This window comes from Zalophus californianus, chromosome 9, assembly GCF_009762305.2.
Source record: "Zalophus californianus isolate mZalCal1 chromosome 9, mZalCal1.pri.v2, whole genome shotgun sequence".
NCBI lineage: Eukaryota > Metazoa > Chordata > Mammalia > Carnivora > Otariidae > Zalophus > Zalophus californianus.
This window is the reverse complement of record NC_045603.1, coordinates 5,376,782-5,403,998: the sequence shown is the minus strand read 5'-3', so window position 1 is coordinate 5,403,998 and position 27,217 is coordinate 5,376,782. Positions and strand designations below refer to the sequence as shown.

Here is a 27,217-nt window from a genome sequence, read left to right as displayed (position 1 = left end):
ACTGGGGGGGCTATCCTGGGTCTTGTGGGGTTTGAGCATCCCTGACCTCTACCCATGAAGTGCCACCAGCTGGGACAACCAAAAATGTCTCCAGACATTGCTACATGCCCCCTGGGGTGGGGGAAGGACACAGTTGCTCCTGTTGAGAACCCTGATTTAGACTAACAGGGGGCTAGAAGGTTTATCCTAAACACATGACAGGCTCTTGTTTTGTCAGTAATGCCTTGAACTTGCCTTTCCCTCGGCCATAACCCTCCTCGTTTTGCCATCTTTATAAATAGCCGTTCTTGGGCAAGGGGAGTTGGTGTCCTTCAGTTTGTTCCATAAGGTTCTGCTTGTCCTGAAGCTCGTGTGACCTTGATAAGGACTGACCTGATCAGCACCTGGAACTGAGATCTGAAAGGTGAAGGGGATGTGGAGTGGAGGAAGAGGGTATCAGACAGGGAGCAGCATGTGCCAAGGTCCTGTGGCAGGCAGTGGTGACGCTTGCTGAGGAGCTAGGGAAGGCTGGAAGGGCTGGAGGGTGGAAAGTGCCAGGGACAGCTGAGGAAGTGAGGCTGCAGAGGGCCTTGGAGGCATGTGGAGGGTGCTGGCCTTGGTCCCAGGAGCACTGGGAGGCTGCTGAGGGCCTTATATCACAAGGGAGCCCCGTGTGTTCTCCTGTGTGTTACCTGGAACATCCCTCTCAGGCATCAGACCTGTATGACTCCAAAAATAGTTTTCCATTTTGTGAGTTTTTAAAATTTGCTACTGTGAATTGTGAAGCCAGTCCTGTCAAAGCCATTCTGTTCCCACTGGCACGGACAGGGGCCCTAGCTCTGTGGGAGCCTGGTCATCGCCACCTGTGTGTCCTGCGGGCTCTTCCCCTGCTCAGGTCCCGAGGCCTCCCCCTCCACGTCCCCGTGTGTGGTCCGCAGTGCCTCCCACGCCCTCTCCTTCCACGCGGGCGCGGCCAGTTTTGTTCTGGATGGTGTCGGGCCGTCGGGGGGCTTTCCTGTGTGTAGGGCCCCTCTTCCTCACCCTCATGCCAGCCCCTCTGCAGCGGCTCCTGGGCCCCACTGTCCGTAGATTGAGGCCTGAACATGGAGGGAAAACGGGTAACAAACAGAACAGGGCTGAACACATTTTATTGTGAAACATCATCCACCCCCTTCCTCTTTTTTTGCGATTTTTTTTTTCTAAAGTTTTGGTCCGTCCTATTTTACGGAGCGGGGAGCTTTCTCGGTGTATGCATTTATTAACAGCGGCTGCCAGGAGCTTTTCCCATGGATCCGATTCAGCCCGTGTGTGTGCTGTCCTCCCAGTGCGTGACCCACTGAGGGAATGACTGGCTTCTCTGCTCTCAGTCCCTCTCCCTGACTTCGGGCGAGGGGAGTTGGCCGTCCCCACGGCCCTGCCACGCCCCCTAGTGCTGACCGTGACTCTCTTCCCCCCCCCCCCCCCCCGGCAGAGGAGAACGAGGAGCGCACAATGATTGACCCCACCTCCAAGGATGACCCCAAATTCAAGGAGCTGGTCAAGGTAAGGAGCACCTCGGTCAGCACCTTCCTTCTGGGCTGTGGTGGGCGGACTGCTAGGCCAGGTAGGGGGGTGGAGGGCGAGGGGCGGGCCCTGGAGCTGGTCCCCCGGGTCAGGGAAGCCACGACGGGAGGGCTGGGGTCCCATGGCTAATTCAGAGTGTCAGCAGCAGCTTCCGTCTCCTTAGCCTGGTTTCTGAGCCGTGGCTCAGCGGTGAGGCTTTATTTGTGGTGTCTGTGCATCTTTGAGTGCTGATTGCAGTTTTGATTGTTCTGATCTGAACCACAATGGGGCTTCAAGAGTTAACCGCCCCCCCCCCCCGCCCCCTCATGGACGAGCAAAGCCTCGGGCGCTGACAGCCTCCTCGTCCCGTGAGACCCAGCTCCGCGCCAGAGCAGGTGGCCATGGAAAAGCTTTCACTTCAGCAGCCCGAGGCAGACACAGGTGACCCCCAGGCTTTGAGGACGCTGTCTGTGACAGTCCATGCCACAGACACAGACTATTAGAAGTGCTCTTCAAAACATTTCTCCACCCGACGTGGCGCAGAACCGCGTTCTCATGGGGGCTGGCGCAGGATCAGGAATGCTTTCGCCAAATTGTCTCCTGGTACAAATTGACCTTGAAAAGGCCTGTGTTAGGGTCCACCCGAAAACCTTGATTCCTAACAACTGACATTACCTGGTTTACTTTATTAAGAACTTTTTTCCCTCGAATATTCACTCTGTTACTCTGAACACAAGAATGTTGGTGAGGAAAGGGACCCTGTTTTGAGCCACCAAAAGACTGTTATGGGGGATGTTTCAGTAGTAGGTTTGCACTGTATCAGTTGGGCTTCTCCAGAGGAACAGAACCAACAGAGTGGACCCATCTATCCGTCTGTCTACATCTAGTTATAATAATTATTATGACAGATGGGCTTACGTGACTGGAGCCCCACGATCTGCTGTCCACAGCCAGACACCCAGCACAGCAGGTGCCGTGGTTCCAAGGCGGGCGGGCCAGGGGGGCCGAGGACAGGGTTGACGTGCAGCTCAGCCGGCAGGCCCAGGAGGGTGAACCCCACCTTCCTCCACGTTTTTGGGCTATTGGGGTCCTCAGTGGATTGCATGAGGCCCGCCCGTGTCATCCATGTCGGGAGAGGCTCCTCTGCTTTGCTCAGTCTGCCAATTCAAATGCACATCTCTTCCGGAAACATCCTCGCAGACCTAGCCAGGAGGAATGTTGAATCCGGTGTCCAGGCCTTCCGTGGCCCAGCCCAGCTGACAGGATTCACTGCCACACACCACCTTTTGGCTTTCTCCTTCTTCAGCGTTTGAGCAAAGCCAGAGAGTTTACAAGCATCGCCTCCCTGAAACACCCCCAGGAGAGCTGGTGCTGTCCTCACGTTCACATGAGGACAGAGGGGAGAGGCATCCCACCCCCCACTGCCCGGTTACACCTGTTAGCGGTGTGTGCGGGCCTGAATGGGTCTAGTCAGTGGCACCTTGTTCGCTGAGCCCGGGCTGAACGTTTTGTGCCGTGCATGGCCCTGGGCGTAGTGAGATGAACAGATCGCCTTCCTTCTGGTGGGGGCTGCTTCATGCTCCTCTCAGATTCACCTGGCCCCACATCCTCCGTTGTGCCGCCGTGACTCCCAAGCCCGCAGGCTGTTTCGGACCCCATGGGGTGAGGGCTGGTCAGCTGCTTGTCCTTCATCAGCCCATGTGGAGGGGTCCGCAGCGTCTCCGCATCCGGGGCCAGCCCAATGGGACCTGTGTGGGCTCGGCTTCTCCAGCTCTTCTGGATTCTGGATTCGGCTGAAGGGCCATGCTGCAGGGAATGGGGTGTGCTGATTAGAGGGGCTGGCAGCACGGGCAAGGCCATGCCCCATCAGACAAAGCAGGACCAGAAGGCACCAGAGAATGAAAGCCTCTCCGTTACTTCCCCGCTGGGTGGTTGGGAGGCTGCATGGCTGAGCACTGACGGGTTTTCTTCCGAAGCTGTGGTCAGCTCAGGGGTGCACCTGCCTCACCTCCTTTCCTGCTCACTCTTGCCAGCCTGGGATTGCCCCCACCCCAGCAAGGGAGCAGCAGTGAGCTTGGCCCTGGGCTCTCTTTCTGGGAACTCAGGGGTGGTGGGCTGAGTCATGGCCCCCCCAAGGTGTCCATGGGAATATTACCTCCTTATGTGGCAAAAGGGACTCTGTGGACATAACACAGGGCTCTTCGTTTGGGAGATGATCCTGGGTCACCCCAGGTGGGCCCGGTGCCGGCACAAGAATCCTTAGAAGGGGAGGGGCAAGAGGGATTTGCCCCCGCATGAAGGTGCAGCATGATGACAGAAGCAGGCGCTACACCGCGGGCTTGGAAGGTGCTGGAAGGGCCCAGGTACCAAAGATGCAGGTGTCGTCTGGAAACTGGAAGAGGCAAGGAAACGGATTGTCCACCAGAGCCTCCAGAAGGAGCCAGCCCTCCCAACACTGTGACCGTAGGGCGGGGCAGCTGATTTTGGACTTCTGACCTCCAGGGCTGTAAGACGATACATTGGTGCTGTGTGGGCCACCAAATCTGTGGTCCTTTGTTAGAGCAGCCGTAGGAAACTAAGACACCAGGCTAGGTCACCTGCCTTCCCAAACTGCTGCCCCCCCCCCCCCCCCCCCCCCCGCCAGCTCCTGGCTCTGATGGCCACCTGGGCTGCGCCAGGGGGGCCTTGCAACTTCGCCAGGTTCCTGGAAGGGCCAGCTGCGAGACACTGAGCTGTCTGCTCCTCTGGCCGTCCCGCCAGCCTGGAGTACCTGTGCCAGGAGATGGGCAATTTCTGGAAGGTTCTACCTGCTCTCAGACTGCGGGCAGCATCTTGAGGCAGGCTGGTGGCCTGTTTTTCTCTTTATCAAGCGTTTTCCAAAGCAAGCGGGTTGGCTGGCTGTGGATTGTTAGTCGCTGTGGTGGCAGTGTGGAGGAGTGTGCGGGAAATATCAGTTATCACCAACTAGAGCCTTTTTCAACAGAGACTCGGGCGGGCGGTGGCTCGGGGGATACATGGCTGAGCTCGGCTGCCCTTGGTTCACTCGTGTTTGCCGGGCATGTGGGGCCTGGGTGTACCCCTGAGTTGGGGTCTGCTGCCATCAGCAGCAGCTTCTCCTCGCTGGGGGAGTAGCTGGTCCCAAGGCCACTGTGGCCTGTCCCCGGGCGTGCGGTGGGGGGGAGGGCAGCCCAGCTCACGTCACTTCCTGCCTCCCCTTTTGGCTTGCCACTGAGCCTGTGCCCACCCAGGTGTGTGATACAAGAGGCCGGCCCCCAAGCCCACCCTCACTTCTGACACTAATTGCAAGTTTGGGGTCCCCAAGACGACCTGTAGGTTTGACACTAGAAAGACTCGCAGGACTCACCGAATGCTGCCATACTCGCTGTTACGGTTCATCATGGTGAAAGGACACAGGTGAAAATCAGCCAGGGGAGGAGGCACCTAGGGCAGGCCCGGGAGGGCACCGAACGTGGCGTTTCCAAATGTCTCCTCGTGGCATCGTGGACACCGTCACTTACTGGCAATGAGAAGACAGCATTCTCTGAGCATCGCTAGCCAGGGAAGGTCCCCAAGCCTCGTGGTCCAGAGTGTTTATTGGGGTGCCATCCTAGAGGCGTGTCTGACTGCCCTGGGGACCAACCTGTCTCCAGCCTTACCCCGTGATGAAGAGAGTGTGGCCCAAAGCCCCCACCCTAAGCCATGTTGGTCCTTTTTGGCCAGCCCAAGGCTCCCATGTAAACCATCTGGCAGGACACTCCAGCAGCCTAGAGATCACCTCCCAGAGGCTAAGGCACACACCCCCTGCGCTCTGGGCAAGGTTACAGTCTGCACCTGGCCTGTGCACTTGCAGCCCCTGGCACGGAGAACTCTTCGCCACCTGTCCATTCTCTCCCGATATCCGCTCCTCAGAGACACGTTCTCCAGCCCCCTCCCCTCCTCCCCTGTGCTCCACACCCCACCTTCCTTGCCCTGGCTGGTTCTCTCCGCCCAACTTCCCCTGGCCTGGAGCAGTGCACTTCTCGTCTCCTCCCTCTCGAATGGAAGCCCACGCACCCAGTGTCAGATTTTGCTCCCAGCTGAATCCCCAGTGCTGGGAGGTGTGCCCGCACACAGTGGTGCTGATTCCCACTGGCAGGATGAGTAGTGAGTGCACGAGGTTGTGTGTCAGAACCACCTGCAAGGGCGTGCGCCTCAGGGACCAGGTGGGTCTTTTTGCCCCATCACCAGACCAACGGAGTTGGAATCTTGGGAAAGGGGCCCTGGGATCATGGGGCGAGGGTTGGGGGCCCTTGTGAATTGGATGCTGATGCAGGTGGTCCCAGGAGCCCCGCCTTGGGAACCGGGGGGGGGGTATGGACGGCTAGTCTTGGTGGTTCCAACAAAACCACTCCATGTGCTTGACCTGCGTGATTCTTACTGCTTTTCAGACCCGCTTTCTGCACCGCGGACTCTCCTTGTCCACGCTGCTGGTTGGTTACGTCCGAGGAGGGCTGCCGGTGGTTCTTGGCAGGGATTCTGCTCAGAAAGGGTGTTTTCGGTGGGGAGCATGGGCCACACGCCAGCCTGAGCAGGTCAGGGGTGAGGTCAGCTGACATTGGCCACATCCCAGTCTGGGCACCCGAGGGACATCTCTGAGGCAGCACGGTCAGTCCCCTTGTTTTCTTGCTCTGTTCTCAGTCGACTGCTCTTTTTCATCTCTTGTCTTGGCCCCTGCCCTGTCTCCCTCTGTAGACTTAGCCCTGCTGACCCTGCTGCCACGGGACTGTCACTGTTGAAAATATTGTGAGCTGCCCTCTGTTTCCTATAAAACAGAACCCTGGCTCCGGCTACGCCAGGCAGTATGAATATAAGGCCGTTCATTCAGAAATTCTCTTTGAGCATCTGTTGAGCCTACTGTGGCGTTTAGGGGTGAAGGGGTGAGGTGTGCTTGGAGTCTGGCTTCCTCGATTCAAATCCGGGCCCAGACAAAAGTGGGGGCGCAGTAGCGTTGTGAGGGGCGTGGCAGATCCCGCGCGATTGCCGTCTGGCAGGCGCTGTGGCGGGTGGGGAGCCCGGGCGCCGTGGGGAGAGGGGGAGGCGCAGGTGTGCCGTGGGAACTGGGAAGGGGGCACGAGCGTCCTGTGGGTTCAAGAGCCTGAAAGACTTCCTGCCACGCCCTCCCCGCTGGTGTCCTGTGCCACAGGCATTTTCTCCAGCATCCTCCAGAAGCTCCCTGGACTACTTACAGGGCGAACAGCTCGTGCAGCCCCGGGCAGATTGCAGTTAATAGATGAGATACTTTATGTTTTTAATGATCCTCGAAAGACAGCGTGGCAACTGTCATGCTTTCCAGAATGAAAAGCCAGAGAAAGGGCCTGCGCGCTCATAAGCACATTGGTCCAAGGTGAGCGGATTGTGTCGTTAACTGGGGTACACGGTTCTCCCCATGAGCAGATTTCACATCTCATTTCCCAGTTTATTGGACAAGACTCTTCCTGGCTGTGAAGTTCTGTTTTCTTCCTCCCTGTGTCCCTGTGAAGAGAATCAGCTGCAGAAAAACGATCCTCTGGGCGGAAGGCGGTGCTGTTGGAGCGAGAGCTGCGTGGAGACACCCCTGTGATGCGTCCTGGTGTTTGCACCCGGCTCGGGCCGGCCCCCTGCCTGTTGCAGTCAAGCCCACATCAGTGGATTAAGCAGCGACGAGCCTGTTTGGAAGTGATTAAAACATAACTGTCATAGCTTTCGGGAGACAGGCTGCAGATCCTGATTATCATTCAGAAGGAACGAGAGGAAACATAATTTTTTATTCTGCTTAAGGCAAGCCTGTAAAACATATGTGCCAAGGGCATCATTAATGTATGTCCTAGACATTTGCCTGCAGGATTTGGGGTTTGCAAATGATTGGTGCTATCTTGAAAAAGTCTTGCATGAAACAGGATTAAGACGGGCGAGCAGGGGAATAGAATTGCTGTGCTTTGTGGTGTCCGGGGAGGAAATTGCATCTCTGAAGGGGCGGCGGCAAAATTGGGTGCCAGATTGCTTTTGCTTCCCAGAGCTGACCCCCGTGGCCTGTTATGGGGAATGGGCTCTTCATCCCTTTTGATCCTGTTTTGTAATCGTTCAGGTCAGCGACCTGATTTCTGCAGCTGATTCTCTTCATGGGGACACAGGGATTTTTAAGTTTTCGTTTCTTCATAACAGAAATGGTGTGTCTCGTGTGTTTGCTGGCAGGACTGAGCTTCGGGCGAGGCAGCCTCTGGGACCAGATGTCTATGTGCCCAAGAGACCGGCCCAGGTCTGTAGGCAGTGCTGCAGGTGGTTTGGGCACCTTCTGTGGGTCTGTTCCAAGTGTAGCCACTGGGGATATGTCACTGAGCAAAACAAAGGCCCAACCCTTGTGGAGCAGACAGGTCAGCTGGGGAGACAGATTTGGTGAATGAATGTATGGCCTGATGGCCATGTGTGCTTTGCAGGGGTCTCAAACAAGAAGCAGGGTGGTTTCCTCTCCCTCAGAGAGGTGGCTTTGAACTGAGAGCTGCTTGTTTGTACCTAGGGCAAGAGTCTCACCGCAGAGGCAAGAGCAAGTGCAAAGGTCCTGTGGTATGCATGTACCTGGCATGTATAAGGATGAACAAGGAGGACAGTGTGGCAGGAGCCTAGTGAACAAGGACAGTGGTCAGAGATAAGATCAGAGAGGTGCAGGGTGTTAGACTCCCTGCAGGGTGGGGACCAGCTCTTTCTAGTAGCTGAGGGAGGACGAGATGGGCCTCCTGTGTATACCCCTCCTGCACATGCCCTTCCCAGCAAGCAGCTGTGACGCCTTCACAGCCCCATGTGGGGGCAGAGATGAGGTCATGTTTATATCTCCCATGCCTAGGGCAGTGTCTGGCATATATACTAGGTGCTGCTGGTTATGCTGAGTAAATCAGAAAGGAGCTTTTGACACGCCAGGATCTCCAGGGATGGTCGCGTTAACATATGTGTAGACCACTATGGCTGTTTAGAACCAAACCGTTTCACGAATCCTCAGAACAGCCCTGCAGAAGTAGGTGCGGACATCTGCATTCCAGAGATTAATCGAATAACTGCTTTGTTGAGATAGAATTCACATACCATCCAGTTGAGGGGTGACTAGTCTCCTCCCATAGTCATGCGACCTTCGCCTCAATCAATTTAAGAACATTTTCATCACTCTCAAAAGAAACCCCACACCCATCGACAGTCGGTCCCTCTTCCTTCCCACCCCTCCTGCCCGCGCCCCCCTCCCCCCCCCCCCCCCGGCGATGGTAGCCACTCTGTCTCTGTGGAATTATTCTGTCCCCATAGACTTGCTGATTCTGGATATTGCACGTAAGGAGAATCATTCAACATGTGGCCTTTTGTGACTTGTTTCTTTCACTTGGTGTAACGTTTGAAAGTTTCATCCATGTTGTAAGAGGTGTCAGTACTTTATTCCTTTTTATGGCTGAATAATATTCCACTGTGTGGATAGACTACACTGTGTTTACGCCTTCATCTGTTGATGGACCTTGGGTTGTCTCTGCCTTTTGGCTGTTTTGAATAGTGGATATTTTGAATATCCGTGTATGAGATTTTGCATGGACATGTGTTTTCAGTATTCTCTTTTGGCACATACCTGGGAGTGGGGGTTGTTGGGTCAGATGATAATTCTGTATATAACCTTTGGAGAAACTGCCAGACTGTTCTGCAAAGTAGCTGCACCATTTTACATGCTTTCAGCGATGTGGGAAAAGTTTCAGTTTCTCCACATCCTTGCCAACACCTTTTATTGTATGCCTTTTTAATTATAGCTACCCTTATTGGTATGAAATGGTGTCTCACCGTGGTTTTGATTTGCATTTGCCTAATTGCTAGTGACTTTTCACGCGTTGGGGATGTGTGTGCTTCTTTGGAGAAATGTCTCTCCAGATCTTTTGCACATTTTAAAATTAGCTGTCTTTTTATTGTTGAGTTGTAAGAGTACTTTATGCATTCTAGATACAAACCCTTTCTCAGGATTTTGCAAAATCATTTCCCATTCTGTGGGCTATCTTTTTACTTGCAGGTATCTTTTTTTTTTTTTTTTTTTAAGATTTTACTCATCTGTTTGAGAGAGAGCACAAGCAGGGAAGGAGCGGGGGGGGGGGGGGGGGGGAGAAGCAGACTCACCGCTGAGCAGGTTGCCCGACGTGGGGCTCGATCCCAGGACTCTGGGATCTGACCTGAGCGGAAGGCAGACGCTTAACTGATTGAGCCTCCCAGGTGCTCCTTTGCTGGTATCTTTTGAAGGACAAAAGTTTTTAGTTTTAAGTCATTTTATCTGGTTTTTTGTGTGTGTGGTTTGTGCTTTAGGTGTTGTAGCTAAGAAGTCATTACTTAATCCAAGCTCATGAAGGTTTATTTTGCTTTCTAAGACTTCTGTAGTGTTCGTTTTTATACTGAGGTCTTTGATCCATTTCAAGTTGATTTTGATTTTTGTGTGTGGTGTATTCTTCTGCACGTGGACACCCAGTTGTCCCAGCACCATTTGCTGAATTGAATTATCATCTTTACTGCTTTCTGTAGACTTTGGTGGGAGGATGTTTGGTGGCCTCTCAGCTGCATTCTCTTGGTCTCTGTGTCTCTCCTTATGCCAGCACCACGCATTTTTATTACTGTAGCTTTTTGGTTTGGTTTGAAATCTGGAAGTGTGAGTTCTCCCAACTTTTTTCTTCTTCTTTGAGATTGTTTTGGCTATTTGGGAGCCCTTGGATTTCCATATGTGTTTTAGGATCTGCTTGTCAATTTCTGCAAAGAAGCCATCTGGAGAGTGATTTTTTTAAAGGGTATTTATTATTACTTTTTCTAACTACCACAGCAGCATAGACTGCTGAAAACCTGGAAGACAAAAATCAAACAGAAGGCAGTGGTAATTTTCTTTTATTGGTGTCCCTTCAGGCTTTGTCTTCTGTGTATATAGTTTTTCCTACACAAAATTTGGAATCGTTCCAGAGTTAGTAAATGTCTAGGGGCACTTTTGGATTATACCTTAGCAGAAACGTCTGGAACTGGAATTGCTGGGTCATGTAGCACACACAGGGGTAGGAATTGGTTTGTCTTCTTTTTAACAAAGACTCTGGGGACCAGAGAGGTTAAGTGACTGGCTCCAGGTCGCACAGCTAAAACTCGGTGGGGCCTACGGGCAGCATACTGGGTTTTGTAGGTGGTGGTAGTGGTGCTTGTTTATGAGGCTGATGCTTGAAAGTTGTGATAGCGAATGCCCTTTGTATTAGTGTTCTGTTGATGTGTAACTAACTATCAGTTCAACAGATTAAAGCAACATTGTTTATTAGCGCACAGTTCTGCAGGTCAGAGGTGTGGCTGGGTTCTCTGCTGCGGGTGACATCAGGCTGAGTTCTTTTCTGGAGGCTCTGGGTAAGAATCAGCTCAGCCCCTAGAGGCCTCTCCTCTCCATGTGGGCCCTGCTGCCTTCAGAGCCAGCGACGGAGGCTCTCCCCTGTGCTTCCCCTTTCTTGGCCTGTGGTCTCTGACCCCTCAATCCAGGTTCAAAGGGTTCATGTGCTTAGGTTAGGCCCACCTGGATAATCTTCCTATAACAGCCTCATCATGCGGTGCACACCATCATCTTCACAGCCCTAAGGGTGATAGGGGCCTGTACACAGCAGGCTGGGATCTTAGGGGGCATTTAAAAATTTCTGCCTACAAAATCATTTTAAAGCTAGTAGCCGAAAATTATAGACAACACGAGGAACGTTATTAGTAGTCACTTATCTGGTATCTATAACCCCTTTAGGGCTCGGGGCTTTGCTGGGGGCTGTGGGGAGGCTAAAGTAGGAGGTGCCATCCCTGGCCTGAGGGAGTGCTAAGTCGGCCTGGGGGGCGGGGGTCAAGGGCCAGCCCTTTGTGGCTGCTGTGAGGTGCGGGGAGCCCGCCCCGGGTGGGTGAGGAGGTGCAGGAGCAGGGGATCTGCAGCTGAGCAGAAGGCCGGCAGCAGGGCAGGCTGGGAAGACTGTGGGAAGCTGGTGGGGAATCAGGCTGGCCAGAGAGGGGAACCAGGTGGGGGAGGGCTCTGAAGACCAAAAATGGGGGGTTAGGGTTGCTGAGCCTTGTGTCCCCACACTCATTTTTATCTCGTAAGTTTAAATGACACATTTTGCAAAAAATACACACCAGTAAAATCTCATCAAGCAGCCAGAACCGGCCCTGGGTGGGGAGGGGCCTAGACACAGGGGTCTCAGTTCTGTGGCTGTGGGAGTGGGTTCAGGGTCTGGGCCGTGGGTCAGCTTTAGAGAGCCACAGTGGGGGGCACTCCAGGTCTCTTGGTCTTAGGGGAGAAGCAAGCATCCCCATCCCCTGTCCTGAGAAAGTGTGGTCTGTGCAGTTGTGCCCGGGACCGTCAGCAATGCGGGGGAGGAGGTGGTTCTCTGTGACTCCAGCCCCGATGGAGGCGGCGTGGGCTGTAGCTTGGCTCCTGTGGGGCACCCGGTCCTCCTGCCCTGCCCACTGTGGGTTTGCCTTCTGAACGCCCCCGCCTTCCCTGAGACGTCAGAGGCATAGCTTCGCGCCTCCACGGCCTGGATTTTTGCCATTTCCCCGCTTGTGCTCCTAATTCATCTCTGCCCACCTCCCAGGTGGAGCGTCAACTCCTAGAGGTCGGGGACACCTTTGCCCCCTACCACCAGGCACGAGGCAGGTGCTCGGTGATAGCTGGTGAGTGGGATACTGTCACTTGGTGCCTATAATTGCTGTAAACTTGCTGATAAAAGGACCATGGTAGAGCTTTGTAGGATTCAGGGATCGAGGATGAGGTCCTTCTTGCCACGAGCCAGGTCGCTGGTGGCCGGGGGAGACAAAGGGATGGGGCAGGTCTTCCTGTGATAGCTGGCAGCTGTGTAACCAGGGTCCTGGGAGGGTGGGTGATGGGGCCCGGATGGCTCGGTGGGTCTCCCCCGCCCGCCCCCCCCCCCCGCCATGGATGTTGGGGTAGGAGGGTGCAGATGTCCTCCCAGCTCCAGATGCTCCCAGCTGCTTCTAGACCTTTCCCTCCCTCCTTGAACTGTCTCCCCTTATTCTCCCCTTCCTCATTGGTGCCTCCAGCCTGTGGCACGGGTCTTCCTCTTGACTTTCTACACCATTCCCAAGACCTCAGCACCCTGGAGGCGTCCCACGCACCTGCCCAGCCACGCCCCTCCTCGGTCCATCTCCTGGTCCTCCATCCTGCTTCGCCTGCCCATTCCCAGGGTCATCTCCAACCCTTGTTCCTGCCCCACCTGTGCCCTCTGTCATGTCTGGGTGCTTCCCCATCCCGCTAATGCCCACGGTCGCTCTCCTCATCCACCACCCTGAGCGGCTTCACAGCTGCTGCCCTTGAGGCCAGGTGGGCATCTGGGGCTGGCTCTGCATCTCCCTCCCCCGGCTCCCCAACCTCGCACCTCCCTGGTTGTTCTAGGTGGCTGCACGGCTCATCCCCATCCTCCTTCCTCTCTCTGCTCAGATGCCACCTTCTCCAGGAAGCCCCCTGACCTCCTGGTCCCTGATGGCCACTGTACCCTCCCCATCCCCAAACCCTGCCTTATTTTTTTCAATAGACTTTATTTTCTAAACAGTTTTAAAGTTATAGAAAAATAGCAAAGGAGAGTACAGAGAGTTCCCGTATACCCCACACCTGATTTCCTCTCTTGTTAACATTCTAGATCAGCGTGGCACATTTGTTCAGTATTAATACGTTGTTAACTAAAGTCCCCCTTTTAATCAGATTTCCTCAGTTTTTTCCCCACTGTCCTTTTTCTGGTTCAGGCCCGCATCCCGGATCCCACGTGACAGTTCATCATGGATCCAGTCTCCTTAGCCCCTCTGGGCTCTGGCAGTTTCTTAGACTTTCCTTGTTTATGATGACCTTGCCCATTTTGATGAGTATTGATCAGGAATTTTGGAGAATGCCCCTCTATGGGAATTTGTCTGATGTTTTGCTCCAGATTGGAGTGGGGTAATGGGTTTTAGGAGGAACACCAGAGAGGTAAAGTGCCCTTCTCATCCCATCATATCAGGTCAGGGCACCTGCCATCACCGTGACAGATCCCTGTTGGCGTTTGACCTTCATCACCTGACTTGGTGTCTCTGTCAGGCTTCTCCACTGTACCCTGCCTTGTTTTTCTCTTTCACATTGATCACAAGTCTGAAAGTGTGTATATTTGTGGATCTTTTCATGTCGGATTAGAATGTAAGAACAGAGGCCCCATCTGTCTTGTTTATTCTCAGAGTCTCGCACAGAGTGGGTGCTCCGTAAATTGGTTATTCAACTTGGTGGCTGCTTCTGGCAGGCAGTGAGCCCCGAGTGCTGGGGACGGAGCCGCTGGTGCCATAGTTCCCACCCCCAGAGAGCTTCGGGTCCAGTGGGGGAGATCATTACACACGGAGATGTGTGCCCATTGTAAATGTGAACAGGGTCAGGGAAATGGTGCTCGGCTGTGCTGAGAGGGCGATGGGGCGCATGGCCTGGATGGGACGCGGCGGTCAGAGAATGATAGGGAAGTTTGAGACCTGAAGGATGAGTGAGAGCTGGCCAGGCCTTGGTGTGGGGGGGAGGTGTGTTCAGGTTGGAAGGAATGGCATGTGCAAAGGTCCTGAGGCAGAGAGGAGCTTGGGGTTCTTAAGAACACCAGCAAGGAGGCAGGATGCCCAGTTGGAAGTGGCCTTGGTTCAAGGAGGTGGTTTAGTCAAGGATGGTGAAGAGGAGAAGGTGAAAAGTTATGAGGTGGGCGGAAGTGGGGTGAGGGGTGAAGTCCAGGCTCTTCACACTGGTGGATGGTATTCTGTGTCTTTCCCAGAAGGGGAAAGGAGCAGGTTTGGAGGGAGATGAATTCTTTCAGAGATGCTTTTAGGGACACCTGAGCAGTAGGATTGCGGAGGTGGGGCTGCATATTTGGGGGTTTCTGACTTGGGGACAGCACTGGAAGTTGTGGGAAGGCATGAGCTGGCCTTGGAGAGAGTGGAGAGTGAGAGGAAGAGTTGTCCATGGCGAGGCCTCAGGAGGCCTGTAGCAGTCAAGGAGGACCCTCGAGGGAACTGGAAGGGAGGTCAGAGAGGAGGACACAAGCCGGGCGAGTGCGGTGTCTGTGGAGGCGGGTGCTGGAAGGCGGGAGGGGAGGCAGCTCAGCTAGGGGCTGATGGTGCAGTCATGGCCCTGGGCAGGGGAGTGAGGTCCAGCTGCCAGACCCCGGGCCAGGCTCTCAACCCAGGCAGCTGGCCCTGGGGAGGGAGAGAGAGGGAGGGGAGGGAGCCGGGGGTGGGGGCACGGTGTGGGAGAACTGCACCTGGCTCCCTCTTGCTGACCTTTCAGGATGGCTTTGTTGAAACCAGAATGCCACAGAGCTGCTCGCCTCTTTCTTCCTCCAGACCTGCCTTTAATTTATGTTCACTTCTATTCTTCATGGGATTGTGTGTCTGATGTAATGTTTTTGAGTTAGTGGGAAAACAGAAGATGCTTCAGAGAAATTTGCCTTGTGGCCAGTTTTGCAGGTTACATCTGTTTCCAAGGGTGACAGAGAACACTATATTCTAGACTTGTGCCCTTTCGTTTATCTTTGAGAAGGGCCATAAAGTCCCATCTCCAAGAGGTCATTGAGACCAATTAGGTAGTTTTATTAGTTTTGCCTGCACAGGAAAATCCTGCGCTATTTTTGATCGAATCTGTTCGGGCATCCATTTTATTTCGTGGCTGAAGCGGGATTGGCCGAAGGGAATCCTGTTTCTCCATAGATCTTTTCATAGCTGAAGCTGTCCTCTTTGATGATACATCGCCGGCGAGGAGAACGGAAACTTGTTGAGAAAAGTCTCCAGCGGAAGGCTGGCCTAGAGAAGCGAGTGCATGTCCACAGCAGCATGACTCACCAACGCCGCGAAAAGTGGCGACAATGCAGATGCCCATCAGCTGTGATGAGAGGATCCGTGAAACCTGATAGATCCGTGTGCTGGGATGTCATTCCGCCACGCGAAGGAATAAAGTTCTGATGCGTGCTTAGGCATGGACGAGCTTTGAAAACATCATGCCCAGCGAGAGAAGCCAGACACAGGAGATTACGTATTTTTTTTTTTAAAGATTTTATTTATTTATTTGATAGAGAGAGAGACAGCGAGAGAGGGAACACAAGCAGGGGGAGTGGGAGAGGGAGAAGCAGGCTTCCCGCGGAGCAGGGAGCCCGATGCGGGGCTCCATCCCAGGACCCTGGGATCATGACCTGAGCTGAAGGCAGACGCTTAACGACTGAGCCACCCAGGCGCCCCGAGAGATCACGTATTATATGAAATAAAGTTGATGTGAAATTTATAGGAAATCAATCCCATTTGCACGAGATTGCATTTATATGAAATATCCAGAATAGGCTAATCCACAGACCGAGAGCAGAGTTGAGTGGTTGGAAGGAGGGGTCGGAGGGCCTGCTACTGGCTATGGGTTTCTTTTGGGGCGATGAAGTTGTTCTCAGTTGATTGTGGCAATGGGTGCATGATCCTGTGAAGACCAAACACCCCTGAATTGCACACTCTCAAAGGGTGAATTGTATAGGATGTGAATTCCGTCTCAATAAAGCTGTTGAAAAGAAGAGGCGCTCAGAGCTGTCAGTCACGGGCCATCTGGGGCCGCCTTCTCTCCACGGCTTTAGGCTCAGGGTGACGGGGGCCTGCTCTGGTGCAGACCTCGTGGGAGGGGAGCGATGGACGTGGTATGGGCCACCTGTCCTGCCTCGGGCTGCGAGGGGCGGTGCTGCTGTTACCCGTGTAACCCCCTCCTCCAAGCCACAGTGAACGGTTACCCTCATTTCCTTTTCCTGAGAGTGTCCCCGTCCACCCAAGCTCCTGCCAGGAGGATGCCCAGGGTTACCGCGGTGGCTGCCCTCCGCCGTCCCCTCTTGAAGTCCCACGGGAAGTCCCGCAGCCCAGGCTGCGTCTTTCCCTTCCTGTCTGCCTGGCCGCCATGCTGGGGCAGGTTTTGGTGCCCAACAGTGCTCAGTTCCTGGGCTTGCTCTGGCCGTTGCCCTGGTCTGCCTGGCACGGCGGGCGAGGCCATAATGCTCCTTGTCCTCAGGTTCTCATCGACTGGATCAACGACGTCCTGGTGGAGGAGAGAATCATCGTGAAGCAGCTGGAGGAGGACCTTTATGACGGCCAGGTGCTGCAGAAGCTCTTGGGTGAGTGCACAGGCACCCCAGCAAAGGGCCACTGTGGGGTGGTCTCCAGGCTGGACCACTCGATTCTCTGCAAGGTGGCATGGGTCAGATGTCTTCAGGGTAGCCTGAGCCCATGCTCCAGGTGGCAGCTCCTGGGCTGCAGCGGGCCACACCCAGCTTCCAGCACTTTCCCATGGGGACAGGGAGATGGGGCAAGAACGGTGCCACTTCCTCTGTGGGTCAGCCCTCCTACAGGGGCAATGGGGAGGGAATGGCCCACGTGTCACGCCCTTGCTCAGTCTGTCCTCCAGAAGTACATTTGGAGGGAAGAAGTTGTGTTTGTCTTGGTTGTTCCTCTGTTGGACGAAGATTCACCTTGTGGCAGGTGTGGATCTAGGCTCTGGGGATGCAGTGGTAGCAAGGGGGGGGTCCCCTCGCCCCCCTGTCCCCCTACATTCTGGCAGAGGGAAGAAAGAGAAATGTTATGGGACACGAACAGATGCTTTAAGAGAGTGGCACGCGCTAGGAAGGAAGCCAGAGGGTCACGGGGCGGAGAGGGTTTGGGCAGTGGGGGTGGGTATCTGGGGAGGGGACATCTGAGCAGATGTCTGCACCACCAGCCTCAGAAGACCATTCCAGGCCAAGACTCGGATGTGAGGAAGAGTCTGGAGTGTTTAAGGATTAGTGGAAGGAGGCTGCAGGAGGTGGGGGAGAGGGGTCGTGGGGGTGCTGGACGGGGCCGGGAAGATGGATGAGGCCAGATCACATCCAGCAAAGGCTTTTATCCCAAGTGACAGGGACCCGCTAGAGCTTTTGAGCAGGGCCGGGACTTGATCTGAGCTAAGTGTTTTACGAAGTCACCTGGGCTTCTGGGTATAGAAGGCGGGGGTGTCGGGAGCAGGAGCTGAGATCTGTCAGGAGGCTGTTCCGGCAGCCCAGGCATCAGATGAAGTGGCTCAGACTAGGGGGAGGTGCAGACCCCGGGAGGGATCTTGGAGGTTGGAGCTGCCAGAGGTGTCAAGGCTGACATGACAGCCAGGTTTGTGGCCTGAGCAGCTGGGGAACCAGGAGCCCCTTGGGAGGAGCGTGGGGGTGGGGAATGAGGTTGGTGTTGCAGCAGCCGGGGCCTGTTCTACCTGAGTCAGCGGCCAGGTGAGGGTGGAGAGCTCGGCAGCACAGAGGTGATGCTTAGAGCCATGGTACCTGGGGGCCTCACCTGGAGAGGATGGTCCAGATTCATTAGATGGCCTAAGGCCAAATGGCCAAAAATTTCTCAGTATTTGGCTGAGCCAGTCATCCCCATCTTGGAATGACTCCCGCGGTACAAGAATAAATTTGAAATGTTATCGGGATTGGTAATCGTTATCACCAGTTTATTATTAAAAATGGCAGTCAGGTGGAATCATTATATTGTATGCCTGAAACTAATGTAACATTCTACATGAATTAGGTGTGGATTAAAAAAAAGCGTTGGTCAGAGTTTTGATGTTTTAGATCGTAGTGTTGGTGTGGTCATTCCCAGGGTCATCCTCGGCGCTGTCGGGGGGCTTCGGTCCCCTCAGGGTCATTATACCGGCCATTCGTGATGACAGATATTTACAGTAGGCAAGGGGTGGGGAGCGCATGGATCTTCGGATCCGCCAGCAGGGATTCTTCTGATGGGGTTGCTGCCCGGGTTACCAGCTGTCCTCCTTGTCTGCGGTGAAGACCGAGCTCCCCTTCGGCTCTTGGACGCAAAGAGCTGGCCATGGGTGACGCCGCTGTCTTATTGAAACGGTCCCTTGAGCAGGTGCCTGGTTCCCTGCCGGAGGGAGATACTTCCTAGCATTTTCAGAAGCAAACTTAAGAGTGTTGCACTCAAATTTTTTCCTTCCGATGCTTCTGCACGCCCCTGTGGCTTCATTCACCCAGTTGCTTGAAAAAAATCGTATCCTAAGCCTGAGTTCTAGCGGGGCGGGGCGGGGGGTTGCTGGTACCATCACCGGATCATAGGCCAGGCTCTGAATTTGCCTGTAAATGGTGCCCGGCCCTTCCCAGGCGACGAGTGACAAGGGGCATCTTTAGAGCAGGTATCAGGTAAGAATTCTTGCCCCTCAAGGCATGTCCTTTGGTACCCCCCTCGGCTGGCAAATGTCACACTCGATCCGAAGCTGCGTGATTGTCCATCATCCTGCGTCGGCTGTGTTACCCTCTGTGTTGTGGGAGGCTAGTTCTGGCAGCTGACCTCCATCCTGCGTGAATATCTTACTTGAGTACTCAAGAAGGTGATTCCAAAATCTCTCGTATGTCAAATGGGTTGACACACTCCTCTGTTGGAGGAAAAGAACCACGGAAGAGAATTTTCGGATCTGAACAGAAAATCAGCATGTCTTGCCTGGTTGTTGATTACTCGCTGCTGATGTCGCTGCACTGATGAGCTGCAGCAGGGACCTGTGTGAGCATATAGTCCTCGAGCCCAGGGTTAGCAGGAATGACACCCGTGTGGACTAGACATTCGGCTTGTCACCGTCCCCAAAGGCAGAAGCCAAAGCCAAAAGGGAGATTGTGGCCGAGTGCCGAGGCCAAAGCTGACTTCTGTGCATCTGGAGAGAGAAGAAGGGTGCGGTTGGGGCCCTGGGTGGTCAGGAAGGGGTCAGGAAGAGGAGGAGCCAGCGAAGGAGTCTGAAGGGTCCAGCTGTAGGGAGGAGGCAGGGAGGGGTAGGGGAAGGGTGTTTCAAGGAGGCGGGAGTGAGGACAGAAAGTGGACCTCTGGATTTGGCCATGTGAGATTACCAAGTGCGAGTCAGCAGCGGGACCCCAGCTGGGTCCGTCTTCTTGAGAGCAGACCCTGGAAGCAGCTGCCGACTCTGCCCCATGGCAGGTTTCGGCGGGTGTAACTCTTCCGCAAGGCGGGCCACGTGTGTGCAGAGGGAGGGTGCCCCCGCCGGGGTCCCAGGAGCCTCCTGGGCTGGCTGTGGTCCTGCTTCTAACTCATTGCACTCCCTTCTTGCAAAAGGCAGGCCCTTCCCTGCACAGGGAGTGTTCACAGCCCTGCATTCAGCCTCACCACGTTTGCCTGCCACATCTGAGGATCCACCCCAGCTTCCTCCGTCCCTCTCTGTGCTCTGAAGCCAGGTTTGGCCGCAGCAAAGCCAGCAGAGCCCGGAGCCGCCCCTGGGGCCCATCGGCAGGCAGAGTGATGCCGGCGACTCAGGCAGCCAGATGTGTGATCCTCTCCCACGTGGCAGGGCTATAGCGGGACCAGCCTCAGGCAGCACCCAGGTGCAGCCAGCCTCCTTGGTTCCTGTCATTGGCTGAATTGTGTCCCCCCCGCCCCCAGAAGTCATAATTTGAAATCCTAATCCCTAGGACCTCAGAATGTGACTGTATTTGGAGACGGGGTCTTTCTAAAAGTCATTAAGTTAAAATGAGGTCATTGGGGAATGGGCCCTAAACTCATACGGCTGGTGTCCTTTTGAGAAGAAAGGATCAAGACAGACACACATAGCGGGACAGCCGGGTGAGGACACGGGGAGAGAGGCCTCAGGGGAAAGCAGCTCTGCCAGCCCCTGATCTCAGATTTCTAACCTCCAGGACCCTGAGAGAAAGTACATTTGCATTGTTTACGCCCCCTGGTCTGAGGTCCTCTGTGACCGCAGCCCTAACAGGCTGGTACAGTTTCCTCTCCGCCTCCAGCACGCCTCCTCCTTCAGCCTGGGTATCACGGCCATGTTCAGCCTGCAGGGGCTGCAGGGTTGGCTGGTGGAGGGGACGGCAGAGGCGTGCCGGGCTCCCTGTCTCCCAGCAGGCGAGGCTCTTGGACCACCCAGCTCTGTAACCCTCCTTCCTTCCCCAGGATCCTCTGCTCTGCCCTGTAACACATGGGGAACCTGCTGTGTATTTTCAGGGTGTTCATATGGAACAGCTGTGGCTTATCCAGCTAGGATCTATCAGATGCAGAGGGACATCAAAATATATAAACAGCAACCACTTCTAGCCCCTGCTGGATGCATTTGGTTGAGTTGCTTTGCTTTGCTTCTAGCACTCGCGGCTGCAGCCCGATGTTATGGAGGTGAGGCTGCCTCCCCCCACCGGGGAGCCTCTTGTCTGTGCTGCGTCCAGCCCCAGGACAGTGCCTGGTGCACAGAAGGTGCTCATGTAACTATTTTGTGAGCTAACGAAGGAAGGGAGGAAGGAAGGAAGCAAAGGAAGGAGCATCCCAAGCCCCACAGGCATTGCTCTATAATATTATCCTGGGGGGAATATTAAAATGGCTTGCTCTTGTTCTAATCGAGGGAGGGGAGGACATGGGGAGAGAACGCCGAGTTAGCGGGCCTCCAGACGGAATGCCGTACGCAGAGCTTTGCTGGGGACCACTTGCAAAACGGGAGCCTCACCGTGACCAGCCTGGACTCCACTGTCTGCTGTACCCCCCTTCAGTGCCACAGCCAGCAGCCACGTCCTGGCTCGCGGCCGGTTGGGCTCTGTGCCAGGCACCGTGGTCACCCTCCTGGGGAACAGGTCGCCATGTTCTGCGATGCTGCTGCTGTTGATTTGCTGAGGAGAGACATCCCATCAGGAGACACCTGGGTCTTAGAGCCCCTTCTTGCCTTGCCCCTTAGCAGGTGGGGGGCCCACGCGGCGGCGAAGTGGGCGGGGCTCCCACCGAGGCCGGGCTCAGGCGGCAGTCGCCGGATCTCGGGCAGGTGTGGCGGTTCTTGTCGGGCTTGCTGGGGTCCTCCAGGTTGCTTCCGGCTCACTCCCGGGGATAAAGTCGTTCGTGGTGGCGTCTGTGAACATCTCGCCATCCTTACCGTGGTGTCCTGCTGTTAGAGACACAAGAGGACCCCCTGCACCGCCTCCTCCGCTCAGGCCCCGTACCCGTCCCTGTAGGTCCCCTCCCTGCCTCCCGGTTGCACCTCGAGTCATTTTTTCCATGTCACGTGCCTAGAATGTTCCCAAGTGGGACACCTCCAGTTCTGCCCTCGACCCCCACACCCCCTTTCCGCTCTGGCGTACTTTTCCAAGGAACACAAAGGACTAGAAAGCTCGGAGCGCCGTGGCTCCCCGTCCTGACAGCACCCCACTGCTCTGTGATGACCTGCTCGCCCCGGGCCGGGTGGGGGAGGGCCCCCTTGCGGCCGGGGCACCAGGCGGCCCTGAGACCCTCCAGCGTTTCCTGACGCCCTGCGTCTTACTCTTGTCTTCCTCGTTGCAGAAAAACTGGCGGGCTGCAAGCTGAATGTGGCTGAGGTGACGCAGTCTGAGATCGGGCAGAAGCAGAAGCTGCAGACGGTGCTGGAAGCCGTGCACGGCCTCCTGCGGCCCCACGGCTGGGCGCTCCAGTGGACCGTTGACTGTGAGTAGTCTCGGGGGACACCGAGACTGTCCCCTCAGCTCTCCATGCTGTCATTCATCGTGGCCTCTCTGGGCTTGCATGTTCAAAACCCATTCCTGTTGCTGCTGTATGGAAGGCAGCTAGGATAGGCCACTGCCAGCGTCCCCGCTCTTGGGAGCTAGCTCCGAGGTGAGAGACAAAGTCACGCCTGCCATTGCCTTTTTTTCCCCCTTGCTTCCGAGAGGATAGAAATTGTTTCTGGTCGGGTGGGGCAGGGGAGGCAGTCTCCCAGAGGAAGGAGGGGAAAGAGAGAGAAGCTCTGTGGGGTTTTTGGAAGGGACCCAACCCCAGATACCCATGGCACCAGTGAGCAATGAGCAACAGCAAATGAGCTGTTCTAGCCATGACCCGCCGGAGCAGGTCCTCAGGAAAAGATTCATTCTGGCCTCTGGGATAAATCACAGAGCGTGCTGCCATGACGAATACGTGACATTGGGGTATTCTCAGCCAAGACCTGAAGCCAGAAAGATGAAGAACTAAAGCGAGAGGGTTCTTTGTTGGGGGCTGCCCCGCCCCCCGCCCCGCTCCATCCTCAGTGCAGGGGCAGGCAGGGCCTGGCTGGGAAGCTCTCCACCAGCCCCGGAGCACCATCCACCCTTGCTTGCCTCCCTTGTGCAGGAGGCTGATAGTGCAGAGGGAGAACTTTTAAGCGCCAGGGATAATAATGCACATTATTGTGACGGCTAAGTGGTCACGATGACCCATCTTCCACAAAATTCTCCCTTCCCTGTGCTAATTTCACTCTCCTGCCTGCTCCATCTCCTTATCACACCACCCAGTTGACCCCTTTTAAAAATGCTGTGCTTTTGAAAGTGGTTGCACATGTCACCTGAAAGCCAACAGGAAGGGAAAAAATTAGAAAGAAGTAAATTCGCACAAGGCGCTCATCATTTTCATTTTTCTGTGGCCGGTGCTTCCCCCCGCCCCCCCCCATGGTTTTTCTCTGCGGTCTCGTTTGGATGCAATGTCTTTATTGCCTTTTCTGATCTAAAGCAGCTCCCTTCTTCCCTCCCCCGACAAGCAATTCATGGGAAGAGCCTGGTGGCCACCCTCCACCTCCTTGTGTCTTTGGCCATGCACTTCCGGGCCCCGATCCGCCTCCCGGAGCACGTGTCTGTACAAGTGGTGGTCGTTCGGGTGAGTATCGGGCTTGCCCTCCATGCTACCAGATGCTTTCCTCCCGTGGCTTCCCTCCCTGCTGCTGCTGCTTTTTTTTTCCTCCTAAGGGGCTACCTTCTATTTTCCCCTCTTGACAAAATGTGTGTCTCGCCCTGGCTTGGAGACAAATGATTGGAGCCGGAACAATGGCACTGATTTGGAGAGAGGCAGATTCAAAGGCATGAGTGTATTGAGGTTTAATTTACCAGATTTTTTTTTTTAAGGAACATTCATTTCTCTCCAAAGCCAAGTAGTTGGAATTCAGTTCTCTTGAATGAGCTTATTACTCACCGGAGAGGGTTGAGACCAGCGGTATGAAATAGATACCCCAATTAAAGCTCCTCTGCATCTGCTCTGCATTCGATCCATCATTCCCCACGATCTCTCTCTTAGGGTCGTTTCTCTTGCTTCCCTTGGAGAAATGTCACCGGGAGCCAGGGTCCTTCTGACAGGGACAGAGTAGCCTTTCCTACCGTGTCCCCTGCTTTTAAGGGGACAGACCCAGCCCTGGCTCTGTGTTTGCGGTCTTGTCCAGGAAATGCGTATGAAGCACCTACTGTGTTCTTGGCACCGGGCACTGGCTGTCGGGGACACCAAATGGGGAAAACACTCCGATTGCGAAAGCACCACTCTCCTGCCAGACCGATGAGGTTTCGCTCGGAACCCGGATGCCTGTGTGTTTATAGACTCGCGATGTGCAACTCCATGCTTTCCCTTGCTGGCCCCGTGCTCTGCGGGCTGCAGGGCTCTGGCTGGTCCCGGTCCTCCGAAGCCGTCTGACCCCCCCGCCCCCGTTCCCCCGGGAGCTCGGCCCTGACCCGGTGGGCGGGAATGCCCCTTTCTGGCATCAGGCGAGGGTTACCCCCCGCCGTGTGGCCCTGCTTGCTTCCTAAGGCAGGATGTTTGTGGTCAGTGGTGGTGATGGGGTCAGGGACCATTCCTGCTGCCCTAGCCCTGGGCGCGCACTCGAGGCGGCCAGCCGGGAAAGGCTTCCCAAGGACACGTGGGCATGTGGTTCCCAAACCCGTGTCCGTCAGACTCGAGGCCCCATGAGCGCCGTACAGCTTGGTAATCAAGGCATTTCCTTTCAGGCCTGTGCTTTGGTCCAAGAAAATCTTTTGGGTTTTCAGGAAGTTTTACTGACTCAGGCAAAGCCTTCCTTGCTGGCGCCTCCTGCCTGACCAGGGTTACAGAAGGATTCTTTGGGCCACACCCAAAGGGGTATGAATCAGGGAGCGGGGGTCCCGGGAACTGGCCGGCCTCTGGCCTCAGAAGCCCGCCTCCCAGACCCCAGGGCCTGTCAGTCCACGTCCGCTTATCTGGTCGGAGATGGGAGATGCAAGGAATATGGGGGTCCGTGGAGGGAAGGAATGAAGACAGGGGCCTTGGGCGATCACTGGATTTCTCCGAGTTGCAGTGGTTTCCCCAGAAACCTGAGATTGTGCTATAAAGCTCTGAAATGCTTAGCTTCATGTGTCCAGTACCTCACCCTGGGCGTGGCATTATTAGGTGCCTAATACGTGCATCGATGCGTAAGTGAGTGAAGTGTCTCTGCACCTCCCTCGGTGGGCTCTCCTGGGGAGCCGTGAGGCCGCTGATGGCCGCCCAAGGGTGGTTGTCTGCATTTGTAAGAACCAGCCGTGAGAATTCCCTGGAGGCCAAGTTCAGGAAGGGTTGGGGAGCTCAGATCTCGGGAGGTGTCCACGGTGGGTGGTCCGGTGGGAAGTGAGTTCGCCGTTTCTCGAGGGGTTCACGTAGGGGCTTGCAGTGCTTGGATTAGCTGGCTGCCGAGCACCACCCTGAGGTCCGGGGATGTCCAGGCTGCCCCCCATCCCCGGCCCCCCCCCCCCCCCCCCGCCACCATCACTGCGTCTTCACACCTGTGGGGCTTCCGGAGAAGTCCGTCACACACAGTGTCATGTCCTAGCGCTTCTATAGCAAAATACCATAACGTGGGTGTTTTGAAACAACAGACATTGTCCCCTCACCGTTAGGGAGGCCAGAAGCCCCACTCGGGGAGTTGGCAGGGGCCCGCTTCCTCCGAAGCCTCCAGGGGAGGATCCTTCCTTCCCCCTTCCTGCTTCTGGTGGCTGCAGGCAGTCCTCCGTGTTCCTGATTGTAGACTCATCTGTCCAGGCTTGGCCTCTGTTGTCCCTCGGCCTCTTCCCTCTATGCCTGCGTGTGTCTGTGGCTCTGTTTTCTCTTATAAGGACTCCAGTCATGTTGGATTTAGGACCTACCCTAGCCCCTTATGGCCTCATCTTAACTAGCTGTATCTGCAGACACCCTGTTTCCAAACAAGGTCACGTTCTGAGGTTTGGAACTGTCAGGACTTCGGGGGGGGGGGGCGCACCCTACTTAGCCAAGTGCGCATGTTCTTACACTGGGTACTTCCCTATGTTATGTGGGTTCCCTGTGCCCCTTACCTTTCCCAGCTGCACGGCGTAGGGGGTCCCTTTGGGAGCTAGGGTGTTTCTCCTGAGACCCCGTCCCCCCAGCTGCCGGCTCTCAGAGCAACGTGGAGGGCCTACGGGGAGGGGATGGGAGGGGGCAGTTTCCAGCCACCAAAAGGGTCACCCCCTGTGGTCACCTGCAGTCCGCCCCCGTGGGCGTGGCTTGGATGCTGCCCCTAAGGTGGTCTGGCCCCAGGGCCGTCTGCACACAGCTCAGCTACCCTGCCAGTGGTGTCCTTTCTCCCGTCCCCTCTGCCTGCCCACGTGTTTATGTATTTATTTGTTCTTTTTGGGGTTTGCAGAAGCGGGAAGGCCTGCTGCATTCCAGCCACGTCACGGAGGAGCTGACCACAACAACGGAGTAAGTGGACCCCCCCCGCTGGGGACCCACGCAGACGCAGGGGCCCATTTCCATACACGTCCCTCAACCCAAGGATGAGGTTTTCACACAAGCGCTGTCCTGGCTTTACGGCCTGCGTGCACTTTTTTCAAAGAGTTTTTTCCTCTTCTCTGGTGAGGAAGGGCAAGATAGCAGTTTGGTTTGGTATTTAAATGAGAAACTCTCCCAAATAGAAAAATACACAAACTACGTGCGGCACAGGAATTAGAACGTACTGAAGCTGCCCGACATCTTTTCTGGAGTGGCACCGAGAATGATAAGCAAGTGAAAATATAACCGATCCCATTCAGAATCTCTTAGGAGGAAAAGGCTAAGGGGAATTTAAAACATCGAGCTTTTGTAGGGTAGGTATGCCAGCGTCTTCAGAGTTTTCCGTGTGAGGATGGATTTCTTCTCCGAAGCCTTTGGACGTTTATTCCTTGTTCTAGAAGGCGAACGTCAAGAATGTTAGGTGGGCGGAGGAGGTGTTCAGACTGGTTAGGGACCCCTTGTCCCGGCTCATTTATGCATCCGTGCCTCAGCTCCGTTGGGAGAGGGAGCCACCCTTCTGAACCAGAACTTGCCTTTGAGAGAGAGCTGAGCCGTCGCTCATCTCTTAGAGAAAGCCAGAGGGCAACTTTTAAGAAGTCTAAAAGGCTTTAAATCTATTGAACGTAGCAAATCAAATGGGCTATTTCGCGTGTAGCTTTTAGGCGCCCCCATGACACCCTGTTAAGGATCTTTAAAATTCGCTGCATTTGTGCCTCTCCACCAAACCCGGTTCAGATGAAACAGAACATTAAAGATTGATTGTCTCCGTGAACCCTCCTGCTCCATTCATGGAGTGATTAATTACTGGGTCACCAATTGACGTCTGGTCTTTCACAGATCCAGGCTGACACGGGAGACCGCTCCTGACGTGGGAGCTGCTGGGTAAATTGGGGAACCATTGCCATGTGGCCTGATAGGCAGCACGTCTGTTCCAAGCCCATGGGGATTGGGGGTGGGGGAGGGGCGGCATGAGGGACAAGGGACCCGGTGCTCAGCCGGGTCTATAGTGGCTGTTAGGCCTGGCCTGTTTGGGAGCAGGAGGAGGGGAATGAGGAGTGGAGTGGTGCCTTAGTTATCCATAATTGCGTAACAAACCATCCCAAAACCAAGCGGCTTAAAACGACAGTCCCTTTAT

At 55.1% G+C, this 27,217-nt stretch overlaps 1 protein-coding gene across 3 annotated transcripts in view; it reads left to right on the top strand.

Annotated features, from left to right (window-relative positions):
* PARVB (parvin beta) overlaps positions 1 to 27,217 on the top strand; it is a 95,156-nt gene that overhangs the window by 44,554 nt on the left and 23,385 nt on the right. For all 3 annotated transcript variants that reach the window (XM_027594988.2, XM_027594989.2, XM_027594990.2), the window contains 5 exons: positions 1,451 to 1,521; positions 16,583 to 16,685; positions 21,862 to 22,002; positions 23,063 to 23,178; positions 25,955 to 26,013. In XM_027594988.2, coding sequence (XP_027450789.1) covers positions 1,451 to 1,521; positions 16,583 to 16,685; positions 21,862 to 22,002; positions 23,063 to 23,178; positions 25,955 to 26,013 — 490 coding nt within the window. The remainder of the gene's footprint in view (positions 1 to 1,450; positions 1,522 to 16,582; positions 16,686 to 21,861; positions 22,003 to 23,062; positions 23,179 to 25,954; positions 26,014 to 27,217) is intronic.